Source organism: Pinus tabuliformis, chromosome X, assembly GCF_031772625.1.
Source record: "Pinus tabuliformis cultivar Carrire ecotype Pingquan chromosome X, CPIR1, whole genome shotgun sequence".
Classification (NCBI taxonomy): domain Eukaryota; kingdom Viridiplantae; phylum Streptophyta; class Pinopsida; order Pinales; family Pinaceae; genus Pinus; species Pinus tabuliformis.
In genome coordinates this window covers 1,028,996,596-1,029,011,991 of record NC_142308.1, presented here as the reverse complement: position 1 = coordinate 1,029,011,991, position 15,396 = coordinate 1,028,996,596, and the positions used below count along the sequence as shown (strand labels likewise).

Here is a 15,396-nt window from a genome sequence, read left to right as displayed (position 1 = left end):
CAAAATATGTATTAATATCATTATATTACATTCCATTCAAGTCAACTTCTTAATAAATATTAATCTAACCTCTTATTATTAAAATTAGTTTCTTAATATCAAAATGTTCGATAATATTGAAACCAATCTTTCAATACAAAAATCTCACATAATATTGAAATCAACCCTAACTTTTCATTAAAACAAACATCCTACTAACATAATATCACAATCACCAATCAAATAATATTTTGCCATTTCATTAAAGTTTATCAGTATTTATATTGCAATGTAATGTAAATCAAAATGACAATATTAATAAATACTGGATATCTTTGATATCAAAATAGTAAATACTGATATGCTAGTATAGCGACCCTTTTATGGATAATTTCTAATACCAGTGACATCGTCCTTCAAAATATCGGACAACTTTTTTTGGACAAATCGAAATAGTCGAAATGTGACTGTGACTGACATGAATAAACAAAATTTATCGTTGGAAAAAATCATTTCAATACGTTGAACTTTTCACCATCTCGCTTCCATGATCTTAACACCCTGAATGAAAGAATTTAAATTCTACTGTAGTCCATCTAGCGGTTTTGGAAATTCAAGTATTTGACGCCCAGTGCGAATACCAAACCAAAAAGCACGCAGAATCCAACATTTACACCTGCTACTGCTCCCAAAAAGTCATGATCGAATCCGAAATAGTCTTTCACGAATTGCTTAACGGGCTTCGTCGATCCATCCACTAGTGTCAGCTGATTATCCAGATCTCCGAACTGCGATACAACAAGCCCATACAGCGTCCATGCCACAGGGCATGCCCAGTAATACCATCTCCACCATTGAGGAATTTTCTGTCACACCCACAAACATCAAAATATTTGAATACCTTGCTGCATTTTCTGTCATTTTAAGAACTTTCTTAAGATTAAAAGAAAGTAAAGCTGTAATTGTAATTTTTGCTTCCATAAATTATAAAGAAAAGGAAAGTACAAAATATTTTATTTTATCATAAATCCAGAGGAAAAAGATTGTTACCTTTCGTGGAATCAAAAAGCCGGAAAAGAGGTTCCAGATCAAATAGAATGCAGAAGAAACGATGGCCGAAATGTTGTGGTTGGGCGTCAATGACATGGTCATCATTCCATAATACGTGAAATATAGGAACGTGAAGAACGAGAAGAAGAGATACCAGAAAAATTTGTCTGCGTCCCATTGAAAGTCCATCATAGAATACACCATAAGACTGTAAATAGCAGATTGGATGAACACGTAGGGAATTTCTATGGCAGCCTGAATGTAAATGCATGAAGTTCAATGTCATTACAATAATTATTAAAAAAAATTTAGTGACAAGAAATATGAATCAACCCATTAAAATATTTGGGATCCATCCACAAAAAAATTCCAACAATATTAATCAAAACATATGTACTACGCTCACCTGTGCAAAGGCGTAGGGTAAAGCAGAATACATTCCCGCAGCCTTCTCTCTGTAAAACACAGTTCTTTCAATTTCGACCAGAGGTTGCACCGAAGATGAATTGTTTACTCCGATGAATAATACCGCAGAGTACATTGAACCCATTGCGGTAAATATATCGGCCTGGTGATTTCTGTTACAATAAATTGTAGCCAGAACACGTTACACGTTAGTTTAGTTTCCATAATGAACCTTTCAAATCCAATAATGGGAAATCTTTCCATGGATGCATTGGTACTCACTTCTTATTACCGGCACGCCAAAAGATGGTACCAAACATCAAGCCACAAATAAAAGTAAAAAAGAACCGCACAGCGGTATACTGCGGATTACGCCAGTAAGACAATCCTTGTTTCCAAAAGCATGCGGCACACTGTGTAAAGAATGGCTGGGAATATGGCGTGGGAAAGTAGAGGTCCTTTTGTCCTGGAGGGGGGGTGCTCAATTCCTTAATGAGGGCATTGTTCCGCCTGCAAATAGATTAAGAATCAAGTTCCATTCACATCTTTTAATATCAAAACTTCAAAAATGAAAGCTGTTTGTTTCTCGTGCTTACTGGCATAACTCTGAATTTCGATAAATTTCAGCAAAATCAATTCCGAGGCGGCTTTCAACTGCAACAGAAGAGACCTCTAACATCCATGTAGCAGGGTTATACCCTTCAGATATCTTAGTCACCCCATTAATCGACTGCATTCGGAAGTTAATTGTTAGATCGTACTCTGTTTTTGGAGGATCTTGATAAGGAGCAGTTAAATAGCTTTTCTAAGGGAAAGTTATGTGATTTTTAAACTTTTGGGAGAGTTTTGGATCAATCCAATGCGATTCACAACTTTAAAGATATAATGCTTCTATTGTGTAACAAAATTTTAAAAATAATCCAACCTTCAGAAAAACGTCACAACATCATATAACATACCTCGAAGTATTCGACTAGTTTATGAGAGTGACGACCTAATGGACCAGCATAGATAACCTGACCTCCTCTTTTCATCAGAAATAGCTGCAAGTTCCAAAACCTAAGCCGGTAAGATAAATTTGATGATTTGGGCATGTGCAACCAGTTTAAGTCCCTAAACCTAAATTACCTCGTCGAAGGCTTCAAAGATATCAATACTGGGTTGATGGATTGTGCAAACAACTGTCCGCCCTGTGTCAACTGTATTTCTAACCGTTCTCATAACTATGGCTGCGGCACGGGCATCCAGTCCTGAGGTTGGTTCATCCATAAATATGATAGAAGGATTGGCCACAAGTTCTACTGCTATAGTCAATCGTTTACGCTGTTCTGTTGACAGACCAGTTACTCCAGGAAGACCAACAATTGAATCTCTCAAAGAATTCAACTCCACTAGCTCCATTACTTCTTCCACGAACCGCTGCATTCCCAATAAATTTAGTTCAGCCACCCAAAATAGAAGATATATATATAGAAAGTATGGGACAGGGCAAGGTATGATCACTTACGTTTCTTGATTCATCATCAACTTCGCTTCCAAGACGAAGCCATGCCGAATATATAAGGGATTCGTGGACTGTTACTTGTGGTGAATGAATGTCGTTTTGCTCACAGTACCCCGAGATACGAGCAAAGGTTTGCTGATTTTTGGGAAAACCAGAAATGCTGATGTTGCCCTCTATGTATCCACCTGTTTTCCTTCCTGCCAACACATCCATCATGGTGGTCTTCCCAGCACCGCTAACTCCCATTAACGCTGTCAGAACCCCCGGTCTGAAAGCTCCACTCACATTTCTTAACAGCTGCAGCCGGGTTTCTGTAATGCCTTGTTCTTTCATTTCCTGCGCAACATTTTGTGGATATGGAATAATTTAGTCTAATCTTTTATTTACTTTTGCCACATTGAATGTACAAAACAATTGAAGACATTTAATCCTGTTTAACATACCGGTGGCATGTCGACGAAGTAACAAATATCGTCAAAGGCTATAGCAAGCGGTTGAAATGGAAGGACCATGCCCTTCTTTGCCATTCCGGAAGTACCAGTGGCCGTTGCCTCGACTCTATCCGAAATAGAACCGGCAGACAATACACCACTTCTCCTTACAATTCCACCTGAACGGTCTGTAATCCATTGCACAATAATTAATTAATAACTAATCGAGAGTAGTAAATAGCTTCCAAAGAAAACTGAAGTTCCTTTTCCAACCTTCGGATGTGGATTCTGCAATGGTCTTCCCTCTATCTCCCTCACGAGAGGTCAGTTCAACAGCCATATTTCCTCCTGTTCTATTCGCCTGCTGTTCCTGCAAAGTCTCTTCAGTCACCGCAGCCTGGGCTTTGTCGAGAGCTGTATGATCGATCCATTAAATCAACAAGGTACTATCAATATATCGTGATAAATAAACATCAAGCAGTACAATTATAAATATAATAAATGTTATGATATACTCAATGTGGCATTTTTTATAACAATAATATTTGTGACATTTCAAAACTAACATTGATCTATACCCAACTTAAAGCAAATGACAGTGTCTCACGTTTGAGATAAGCTAGCGCGAGAGTGAAACAAATGTTGAAGAACACCATGTATCCGAGCAGAACTGCAATACCAAGCCAGTACCAGTACCCATGTGGAAATATTCCGCGCGAGTTTAGAACATATACACCTAATGTGTCATTGCTCAATAAGGAACCATCACTTCTCAAGGTTGGCTGCCATTCCACACAAAAGTTCTTAGTGATTTGAAACGTATACATCATTTTTCTAATAAATACATCTCAGATAAGATTAGAGAATCCCTAAACTACCTTTTTCCACTGGTGACCCAGAAACTCGTTCACAGAAATGGCATTTTGTGCATACATGAGAGGAGATATCCAGTAACCCCATATCCACCAGCCTTTAATATCATCTGTTACCATGGCACAATGTATGAATAATAATTAAAGGTGAGTGATGGCAGACAATATAGACGATATATCTTCCAGGAATAGGTGGGAAATTGGTTGTGTAATAAGGCTACTTACGTCGTGAGAGAAGAAATCCACCGAGGAGCAAAATAATGACCAATGCAAATGAACCAAATGTGTTGGCTACGATCATGGTCCGACCCAATGATGCGATGAACCGAAACAATGAAGTGGCCATCATATGTACACAGGCTAGCAGCAGATACTGGCGGAAGAGCCTGCAAAACAAAACCCAAGTTTTGTTTATTGTGAGCTGGAAGAAGATTCGAGTCCAACTTGATGCAAGCTCTGATGGCGAGGATATGTTTACCTTCCAACAAATGGATCGTAACCAACGACATAATAAGTTACGAAAACCCATATTCCGGACTCCAGAAGTGAAATTGGAATTCTCAGCACCCAAATGGGCAGTGAGTAGGCCCAGGCAGGGAAAAAGAGAAGGTCTCTTTGCTTGTAAAATGTAGGAAGCTTTTGAATTGTCATGGAGAGTTCTGCAAAACCATTGAACATGCAGGTAATCAAAGAGAAGAAGAGAGCGCCCATGTAAATGTTCCCGTCGTTTCCTGAGTCGTGGTGCAACTTTGTCCGCAAAAACACTGTCATCGTGACGAAAGCCATGACTGTGAGCTGCTCAAAACGTTGAGCCAAACAATGAAGTCAGTTAAGGCTTTGATAAAACAAAATACTGAATGATTAAAAACAGGTGACAATTGTGGCACATTTCATTGTAAAAAAGTAGTAGGTTTCACGCTGCACAACATCCTATATCTATATTCAAACTTATCATCATCATTTCGATATATCCTGGCGATGAAAAAGGTTCAGTTAAGTAGTCTACTTTTTGAAAAATATTTTTCAAAATCTACAAAACATTATAAGTTAATTAAAATATTTTTCAAAATGCGAATTTGAAAATTAAAAGTCCTCAAAGTTCAGAATATGCACCTGACAGGTCTTAAAGACGTAGACGAAAGAGTTTCTCTTCATGAGAAGCCATTCCCTCCAGAAACAAGCCTTGAACAGTTCCTTCTTGTTCACGCCATACTTCGAAAATGAAAGCGCAGCCGGATGGCTCTTGACTTTATCGTATGGCACTGACAACTCCTGGGCCAATTTCTGTCCAACATGGAATGATTGAAATGCCTCAGCAAATTCCTTGACGGATACATATCTATACGGCTCTCTCAATGCCCAGTATTGCTGCTGATCTTTTTTCGAAGTAACCTGCATATAAAAAACAATCAGATTCGATCACATAAAATACGAATAAGCTGTCAGACCGATCGCACTAGAAAATTAGAATAGACGAGCAAAGTATTGCCACTTTACTTCCTGCAAGAAATCTGCTACGCCCTTGCGGTCAGGGCACTTGAAACCCATGGATTCAAAGAAATCGAGCACATCTTCACGGGGCCCCTGATAGACAACCTGACCCTCAGAAAGCAGCACGATATCATCGAAGAGATCATAAGTTTCCGGCGCTGGTTGCAGCAGCGAAATGAAGGTCGTCCCGTCCAAGACGTGGACACTCTGGCGCAAGCATTTCACAATTTGGAATGTGGTTGAGCTGTCTAGCCCGGTCGATATCTCGTCCATGAACAGAGCACGGGCAGGACCAACCAGCATCTCGGCTGCGCAATCCAAATGTTCAAAACCATCAGATCAATATCAACTTTGGCGCCAAACAATTTCGATTTGATCCCTTACCAGAACAAATTGAAAAGATTTCAATGACATATTAATTCAAAGAAGAAATCTAACCTGTAGTTACACGTTTCTTCTGACCTCCGGAAATCCCTCTGTGCATCTCATCTCCAACTATTGTATCCGCACAAATGTCCAGCCCTAATATCTGCACCACAATCTCTCGAACTATCAGAGCCTGCCCCTAACTAATCAGCTGGAAGTTTTTCATTCTTACCAATAAAAATGCACTTACTTTCAGAATGTAATCCGTAACCAGGCTCGTTGCTTGCCCCTCTATAGCGATCGCCTACAAAAAGGGACTGAACGATTACGAATGGAAAACACGATTAAATATATAAATAAATTCTTGAATAACAGCATTCATACCTTCATAAAAACATCAATATCTGGATCAGGTTTGATGCCAGCCTGTTTTTCTCTTCTAGAAAGCTCAACTAACTTGTCTGTAAAGTGGATCAGTCGATCTCAGTAAAACCGTGGGGACAAATTTGTACTTTTAACTATAATAATAATAAACGTTGTTATTATGTTACCAGAAACGCGAAACGAAACGAAACTGAACAATAATAAATGTTGTTATTATGTTACCAGAAACGCGAAACGAAACAAAACTAGAAAGTACAACAGGACCAGAAATGGAGTTCGGAGGTTTTACATTCAAGAAACCAGGAGAAAGACAAAAAAAAATATGAAAAACATAAAACGAAGGATTGATCATTAATATTTTCGAATACTATGATTCATAAGCAGTGGCTAATAGGCTTTAGTTGCTCACATGAGCCATTTTTGAATACTCATGTTTGATCCTCGTGTTTGATCCTCTAAGCGGGTAAATAGAATAGTGAAGAAACACTTGGTCAGATTTCTAGGAAATTTTTGAATGAGTACATGATCTTAAATACATTGTATATATTTTTGGATGTGACTTCAAATTTGGGTTTTATTGTAACATTTGCCACACAATTATTGGGCTATTGGTATTGGTTTTGTGGTTAAGTAACATGATAGTGGAGATTGAATTGATCTCCATTAGATATAAAGCTAAAAATAGCAAGTTGTCTCTAACTATATTGCTAGATAATTTATGAAAAAAAAAAAACCTTTCACTAAATTATTTAACTACTAATTTATAAAAATATATATATAAAATAGCTCTATACACTACAATTTAAATTTATAATTTTATAAAATATACACATTTTTAAATATTAAGTACAGTCAATAAATTTACTTCCAGATAAATACAAGAATAAAGAAAAAAATAACCAAAAAATTTGGAAAAAAACAATAGGTTAGGGTACACATCAACCATGGCCACAATTAAAAAAATAACATAACTTTAACCCAAAAAAATCCTAAATGGTCAACTTTGTTAAAGATATATTAAGCAATATAGCAATGTGTTGTCACTGAGGAGAATGCACAAACTATTTGCAGCAATATATGGTTGAATTTTTCCATATATATCTTACGGAATATAAAGCACTCCCTCTCCAGCCAAACATATTCCAGCATAACACTACCAAGATTGGACTTCCCTTATGATTCTACTTCTAACCTTAGACTATGAAAATGTTTTCGAAAACTATCTAGAAAACCAAACTCGGCTATCTAGAAAACCATATTAACGTTTTCCATAAAATGGTTTCTGAAAAAAACCAGTTTAGTGCAATAAAAACAAAAACGGCCGTACAAAACGCCGTTTCCCGTATCTTTCCGTTTTTTATACGTTTTTTTTTTGGGAAACGAAGACTTCCGTTCAGATTCTCGTAACAATTTTATTCCTTTTATATCTTTGAATTCTAACTGTCATAGCCTTTATTTAAATTATCACAGAACTCTCAGAACAGTCTAGATTTAAACTATTCAGCCATAATCATTCCGAGAATCCGTTTACAGTCATTATCAAAGAATTTACCATATCTGGTTCCAACCCCTTGACATCGGCCAGAGAAGTCCATAGTTTCTCGCACAGTCATTTCCCCAATATGTAAATCATGTTGGCTAATGTAAGCCGATGTTCTCTGGGGCACGAACTCTTCTAGTTTGTGCCCATTATATGTCACAGAGCCGGATACCTGTAAATAACGCGTAACTTTAGCCTTTGGTCTATTGCATTGTGTGGAAAATTGTGAAAGAAAATGATATTAAAGGGAACTCACTCTTAATTCTGAATCGAGCTTGCCAGCCAAAGCCAAAAGTAAAGTTGTTTTCCCTGAGCCTGGCGGTCCCAAAAGCAAAGTCATTCTGCAAAAATCCCAGCAATTCCAAATCTTTAAAATACTGAACTGTTACAGGGTTTGACACCAGAAATAAAGACTCTGGGCAATCCGAGGATTACAAAAGGAACGTAAGAAATTAAATAGAGCGAGTGATGTTCACCTGGATGGTTTAATGATACCGCTAACATCGTGGAGGATTGAAAGGGGTCTCTTCTTATTCGGAAAGATCTTCAGAAATCCTAAAAACGCCTGAAAAACGCAATCTTCGTGTAAGTTTCCGCCATGATTTGCATTCTTTAAAATCAAAATTAGTTGATTTAATTAAACATACCTCCAGCATATTCAAGGAGAAGTTTGGAATAGTCGGCAGCGATCTGCTACCAACATATACATCTGCATCTACGCTCAAATGCTCGAAACGAACTTCGATCTTGGGCATGTCGATGCCCACTCTGCAAAACACCGGCCACCGGCAAAACATAAAAACTCTAGAAAACCACGAAACATGAAACAAGAAAATCAAGAAACACAAAACTTTGCCCCTTACTTGTCGATCCTGTTGCGGAGCTTCAGCAGAAACCGCTCGTTATCATCTGCTGCAATTTTGAGCAATCTATCAATGAGAAGCTGGCGATCTTGAAAGCCAATCCTGGCCACGTCGACTTCTTGTTGCTCGCCTGCAACGCTGTGGAGAATTCCCTTGCGGAGACGGTCGTAAGTTGGCAATTTCTCTAGGGCGGCCCACTTCAATGCCTCTTCGTCGTCTTCATTATCTCTGCTCCTTGAGGATCTGGAGAATACATCGTCCCCTGCCCTCCAGATTCCGGAAGCGGTCCTACGCTGGCTCCCAGCCCTCCACATATCAGCAGCCGGCATTGCCATGGTTTCCTACGCCGCTTCCCTCAGCTCTTGTATCGTGCTTCCAGATCTAAATACGATCTGGGCACTATCAAGCCTAGAGTGGTGCACCGTGTGAGAAGCCAAGGGCCCGGCTGCCTATGGGGAGTTTGCAGCGAGCCGTTCTTAGTGAATGGTTAAGTGAGAAATGGGCCTTTTATCTGTGATTGGACCTACGATTCTTTCTATGATCGCAAACCACGGCCTACCACGTTGTCGCGCTGACCAAATATTAACCGTTTTAGACTTGTGCCCTCATTTTCAGCTAAATTATTTTTCCGTTTTTCTCAGAATCAAATCAAGATTTATTATTAGCCCATTCTGAAAGCAAGTCCCATTACCCACTTTATCTGAAAGCAAGTCCCATCACCCATTTCTGCTTTTGGTGTTGGGGCGTTTGGAATGGATTGGTAACTAGTTTTATTAGTCTTAAGTTAGCCCGTGGTTGTGTTTAAATACTTGGTAAAATAATGAAATACTTATTTTTAAAATTTTTGGTTTGACTAGATATATTTGATAATTATAGTGAAAGTTTATAGAAATTTCAGTAAGATTTTGATAAAATAAATAAAATTGTTGAGAAATAAATTACAACTATTATATTTCAAAATATATTTTTGTCCAAAACTTTGAAATTTGAAAACCAACTCCCCTGTCAATTAAATTCAATTGACCAGCAATATAAAGCATTTAAACCAAATTTGATGACAGATATAAACATTTCTGATTGTATAAATTACGGCTTAATTAACAATTTACAAGTCAAACTCCACCACCATGAATGGACCGAACAGAATTGGAGTCGTTCTAGAATTATTATGATCTCCTTTTTCTCCCACACAACCTAATTATTATGATCTCCTTTTTCTCCCACACAACCTAAAATGAAGTCCCTTTGATATCTGAAAATTTAGTTGATCAGTTCATTTTATTAATTTATAGTTTAATAATACAATAAAAAATTATTTTATTTTATTTTATTTTATGTATTTTTTATATGAAATTTAAAACTTTAATATAAAATTATTATATTAAAATATTTATTAATAAAATAAAATAAAATATTTATTATATTAAAAGATAATGAAAAAAATATTTATTTATTAATTTTAGTTAACTAACTTATAAAGAAAAAAGTATTATAATATTTTAGAATTTTTTATGAAAAGAAAAAGTAAGTATTTATTTATTAGAGCAGTATCTTTTTTATTTATATTTCAAAAAATAAAAATTATAAAATATAAATATATAGTATTTAATCTTATTTAATTCAATTAACTATTTTTTAAAGTATTTGTTAAGATGGAAAAAAACCAATTCGTTACATCTAATTCACACAAAGAACTTTAAGCTCAATAATTTAAATATAAATTTGGCAATAACTCTTCCACCCTATCAATATTTTAATATAAATTGATTGCATCGCGATAATAACTCTTCCCAACTTCCAAACCGTAATTCCAAAGAAAGAAAAATGATAATAATTTTTAATTATGTTCTGTCATTCGAAATCGATATAAAGTAATCCTTTAATCGTATTGGGCTGTTAATGTTATTTTTGGTTGAAAGTGGTTGGGAAAAGGTTACGTTATTCTGTTAATGTTATTTTTGGTTGAAAGTGGTTGGGAAAAGGTTACGTTATTAGTTTATATTTTAAATAATAGTATGTGTTTTTTAAAAGGTTATATATTTAAAATCAGAAGGGTAGAGTATGTGTATTTTGTATAGTTGTATGGAGATGGTCTTTTATTTTATAAATAAGAGGGTCTTATACACCAACTTGATGTCTGATTTAACTGTGACCTTAAAATTAGATGATAATAATAATAATAATAATAATATAGAGAATTTGTAGCCTTCATAAAAGAAGAATAAATGGGAGCAATGTGTAGGAACGAAAAATAGAAATGAAATTTTTCGAACAGGTTAAAATTATGTGTAAAATGAAAATACTTTTTTTTTGTAATAATGGTTTAATATTATGAAAATTTTAAAGAGAGGACATCAACTTACAACATGAAATGATAGTAGAGCAAGGAGAATAAGTGATATTATGGACAATGTGAGATATGATGTAGGAGGAAAATATGCCTTAACTATGCAATGAAAGTACAGTGGTTTATAAATTGTGGTTAAAACTTGATTTTTTGGTTAGAAATTTATTATGTTTGGTGTTTGTTGTCTAGTCTATGTGGTCTTTTACTTCAAAGAGGACTATATGTGAGTACATGATCTAGGGGGCCTCTTTGGAGGAGGTAAAGTTTAAGGGGATTAGGGTTACATGACTCACATGACAGGGAGGATGATGGATTAACAAAGCTTCTTCATCTACCCACCTAACTCATTTGACTCACATGACAAGGGAGGAGGCACAACTAGTGGAGCAAAGATATAATCATCTACTTTTGAAGGAAGCAAAACAAAAAAAATAGTAGACATAGAAACAAAGATAGACAAGATGAAAAATAAAGTCTTACAAAACCAAATCTTGAGCAAGATGTAAGATTGGCTCATTGATCATGTGTACTCTCAAATCATGGACTCAATTTTACAAGATAGTTGAAACTATGTGAACCATGAAAACGGTAGTGGCACAAAGCCTTGAAAAATCTTAGACTTCCTAATAGGAAACAAGGTAGACTAACTCAATTTTACAAGATAGTTGAAACTATGTAGTGGCACAAAGCCTTGAAAAATCTTAGACTTCCTAATAGGAAACAAGGTAGACTATTAAATTTTTTGAGGCCAAGTTCGAGCTTTTTTAGGGTGGAATTTTTGTCGCACCAGTTGCAAAGGATGATAGGAAACAAGCTCTGTATAAAGAGGTAAGGAGCTCTTCACGCAATCCCATCCTCCTTGATGGAGGGGGAGCTACCCTGAGACCCCAACATTGGCAAAAGGAAAACTTGCTAAATTTATCGAGGAACATAAAAAACCGAAGCAAACGAAAACAACCACGAAAGTCTAGTTTAGTGTGGGCATAACTCTCATTTTTTTGTTATCCTTTCTAGCTAGAATAAACGAGAGTTATAGGCTTGTCACAAATTTTTAGTTACATCCTTCCTTCTTTTGAACATCTTTAATTGAAGCATGACTAATTTCCTTAATGACAATTGTTGTATAATAATATGACTATATCTCTTTATTATTTATAATAATAAACATAGTAAATTAAAAAAAATAAAAATAAAGCATTAATACTTAAAAATAGAAGAATGTTCAATGTATAGTTGTCAAATAGGTTGATTGCAAATTATAGTTGTCAAATAGGTTGATTGCAAATTATATATGAAATTTTTTATTTAGACTTTTTCTTAACAAAGGTGTTGTCTAAAAACTTCAAAGACACCCAAAATTTTTAAGTCCGGTAAATGTCGGATTACTTAAAATTTCCAATTAAATATGTAAAAATATTATCAAAATTTCCATTATTTTCCAAGGCAAAAATTTGACTTCATTAAACTAATGCCCTAAAAACTTTTTAAATAACAATGCGTGAAAGTTTTCTAATTATATGGGTAGAATGAGATAGTATAAATGTCTACACTCGTGCCAAAAAGGAGAATCCAATTCATAAGTCATTGTGATAAGGAGGGACTGTTAGTGTAACACATCCATCTATCAAACACTAATATATATAAAAAAAAATTACATATCAAGTCACCCCATAATTACATATATATGTTAAACGAGACATAATCATGGATTAACCATTATGTATGACTTTTAAACAACCTTACTAATTGTCATTATCAAATTTATACGTATGCAATGGTTGGACTTTACATGCTATGAATTATTGAATAATGAATGCGACAGGATTTAGTTGTACGTGGCATTTGACTTTACAATGGTTACATTCCTGTGTAATAAACATATGGGTATGATGCTGGCCTTTGCATTAATATTCACAGGCCATAGCCTCGAATCTTGCTCAAGAAATGCAGGTGTATTTAGTGCTTCAGTTGTCCGGGTCTGGGTGGCTGCCTAGAGGTGATCCATCTGTCCTTATCCCACCTAACCCTCGGGATCAGGTTCCTCCATCAACGATTCACCTTGGCCTGCTGGATCGAACGGTCCTCAGGTTATCGTTCCTTCATTTCTCGGCAGTGAGGTTTCAACATGTCATTGTTTCACTTCAGAATTCCCAAGAGGTTATGGCTTTGCTCTGCCCTTTGGTGGTTGTCTTCGTTTGCAATCTGGGTTCACTGGACCATTTACACTACATTCTGGCAACTCGGAATGCCCTGATGAACCCGAAACCACTTCAATGCTCTGGAATTCGTTCTGCGGAGGCAGGGCCTGGGATGTTTTCTCCGAAGGTAAGCTTTCAGATCTTCTTTCCTCATAATTGTCTATGTGTTTCAGGGTTTAGAATGTTTATTATAGTTTCCTATTTTCCGTTGCATGTTTCTAATACCATTTCTCTGTTATGGTGAAAGGTCTAGTTTCTAGGATAGAAGATTCAACCTGGCATTGTGGCAAACCCTCCTTTTGATTTCATTGTCTGCAACCAACTCTGGGTATTACAAATCTCTCTAAATCTTTCTAGGATAGGGTTTTTATGGACAGGCCACCAAGTCAAAAAGACTGTAAAGAAAACTCTAGATGGGTCTTCCAAGACCGCTGGAGTCATGGCTCCTCTAATAGTTTGTTTTGTGTTTGTTTCCAAAAGTTTGTGTGAGGTCTTTTATAAGGCAAAGAGGCCTACAGCTATAGCCGAGTGTGGAGGTTTTTTAGCAAGGAGCTCTCTAGTTGCCATCCCTGATATTATATTGGAACACTTAAATATATGTCTAGAGTTTTTAATTGAGAAGAGGTTTTCATATTTCGCTGCTAGGTTTCGATTGTTTTTTTGAATTTTATTTAAACATAGAGTTTTTTGAAGCCGAGGGCTATCCTTCCTCGATTTTTTCGAGGGTTTGTTCTACACTTCATTTGATGTAATGCGGCTCAGAAATGTGTAAATGTTTTGCATAGATTTAGCCCTAGCTCAGTAAAATCTCAGTATTTTTTACTTAAAAGAAAAATGTTTAAGTGGTTTCTTTTGGAGCTCGTAATGCCACAATATGCGATGTCTGGCTAAGACTGTAATATTCTATATTTCAATGAAAATTTCCAAAAGTCTTCTGTCTTACATGACTGAATTCGTGAGCTTTGTTGAATTCTTGATTTTCGTCGTGGTTGTTCAGAATTAGTTTGTATATTCATTGCATCAACAGGGTTCTTATGCATGCAAAGATTTATGGTGTAGAATTCGAGAACAGTTTAGTATATGTTGATCTCAATGTATACTTGTTTATTTCATCTATCAATGTTTGCCATTCTTTCGGTTAATAGATGAGATAAGATGCAATATAGGGAAATCTACCTTATCTGATTAATGTAATAGTTCTGTTTACAGGGAATGCCTATCTTTTCCAAATTTGTTTGTCATTCTAGTTTCTTTACTAAATCTTCTGATATTCTTAATACAGTTTCTTCCTGTGAATGTAGTAAGGGTTTTTCCTCAGATTCTCTATTATTCTTTAAAAGAATTATTTCAATTAAATACAAAAGAACTCTAATGACATACTTCCAGAAATAGGAAAACATTACCTATACTTTTTACACAATAATTGACAATTATATCTCTAACACTTTAGCCAATCTCCTAGCTATTGTTCTTAGGTTCAATGAAAAAATTATATAAACAATTCTTTACTTATTTGTTTAAGTTGTCCAAGACTGAATTTGATATAAGATTTGCACTTTAATTTCCACATTACCTATACTTTTTACACAATAATTGACAATTATATCTCTAACACTTTAGCCAATCTCCTAGCTATTGTTCTTAGATTCAATGAACAACTTATATAAACAATTCTTTACTTATTTGTTTAAGTTGTCCAAGACTCAATTTGATATAATATTTGCACTTTAATTTCCTCCCTGTAGATTTGCACTTTAATTTCCCCCCTGTCGTGAGATTACCTACTCTGGTAAATCTTCCCCCCTAGTCTTAACCAGACATAGCCATTATAGACTACCTGCCATTTCTTGATCTCAGATGCCTATCCTCTTGATCATTTTAGTAAAAATACTCTAGGATTTAGTTTTGAAACAGATAATTGTTTCTATAACTAATTACCTAGTAAAACAATATTTACCCATAACTC

The 15,396-nt window shown here is 35.6% G+C and overlaps 1 protein-coding gene across 8 annotated transcripts; it reads right to left on the bottom strand.

Moving 5' to 3' along the window:
* Positions 1 to 575: 575 nt before the first annotated feature.
* Positions 576 to 9,214, bottom strand: LOC149143261 (ABC transporter G family member 39-like). Of its 8 annotated transcripts, none has more exons than XM_089453329.1 (25): positions 8,886 to 9,214; positions 8,670 to 8,790; positions 8,499 to 8,587; positions 8,279 to 8,363; positions 8,035 to 8,194; positions 6,483 to 6,559; positions 6,349 to 6,402; positions 6,171 to 6,261; positions 5,739 to 6,040; positions 5,355 to 5,633; positions 4,720 to 5,036; positions 4,467 to 4,627; positions 4,245 to 4,351; positions 3,977 to 4,151; positions 3,688 to 3,783; positions 3,528 to 3,557; positions 3,382 to 3,494; positions 2,942 to 3,274; positions 2,563 to 2,853; positions 2,394 to 2,477; positions 2,031 to 2,164; positions 1,717 to 1,944; positions 1,436 to 1,607; positions 1,030 to 1,284; positions 576 to 845 (listed from the first exon to the last, which is right to left on the bottom strand). In XM_089453329.1, the coding sequence occupies exons 1-25, from the start codon at positions 9,212 to 9,214 to the stop codon at positions 576 to 578; spliced, it is 4,353 nt and encodes a 1,450-aa protein (XP_089309455.1). The 8 variants fall into 8 exon arrangements, with proteins under 8 accessions (XP_089309455.1, XP_089309459.1, XP_089309451.1 ...); XM_089453333.1 differs by lacking the exon at positions 3,528 to 3,557 and adding an exon at positions 3,643 to 3,657 and having other exon boundaries at positions 3,382 to 3,489; positions 3,704 to 3,783; positions 4,248 to 4,351; XM_089453325.1 differs by having other exon boundaries at positions 3,382 to 3,557; positions 3,643 to 3,783.
* Between the last annotated feature and the right edge of the window lie 6,182 nt (positions 9,215 to 15,396).

Coding starts and splice junctions, on each gene's coding strand:
- LOC149143261 (XM_089453325.1), bottom strand. CDS start 9,214: ATGCCGGCTGCTGATATGTGGAGGGCTGGGAGCCAGCGTAGGACCGCT. Junction 8,791..8,885: donor CTCCGCAACAGGATCGACAA/GTAAGGGGCAAA, acceptor GGTGTTTTGCAG/AGTGGGCATCGACATGCCCA. Junction 1,945..2,030: donor CGAAATTCAGAGTTATGCCA/GTAAGCACGAGA, acceptor ATCTATTTGCAG/GCGGAACAATGCCCTCATTA.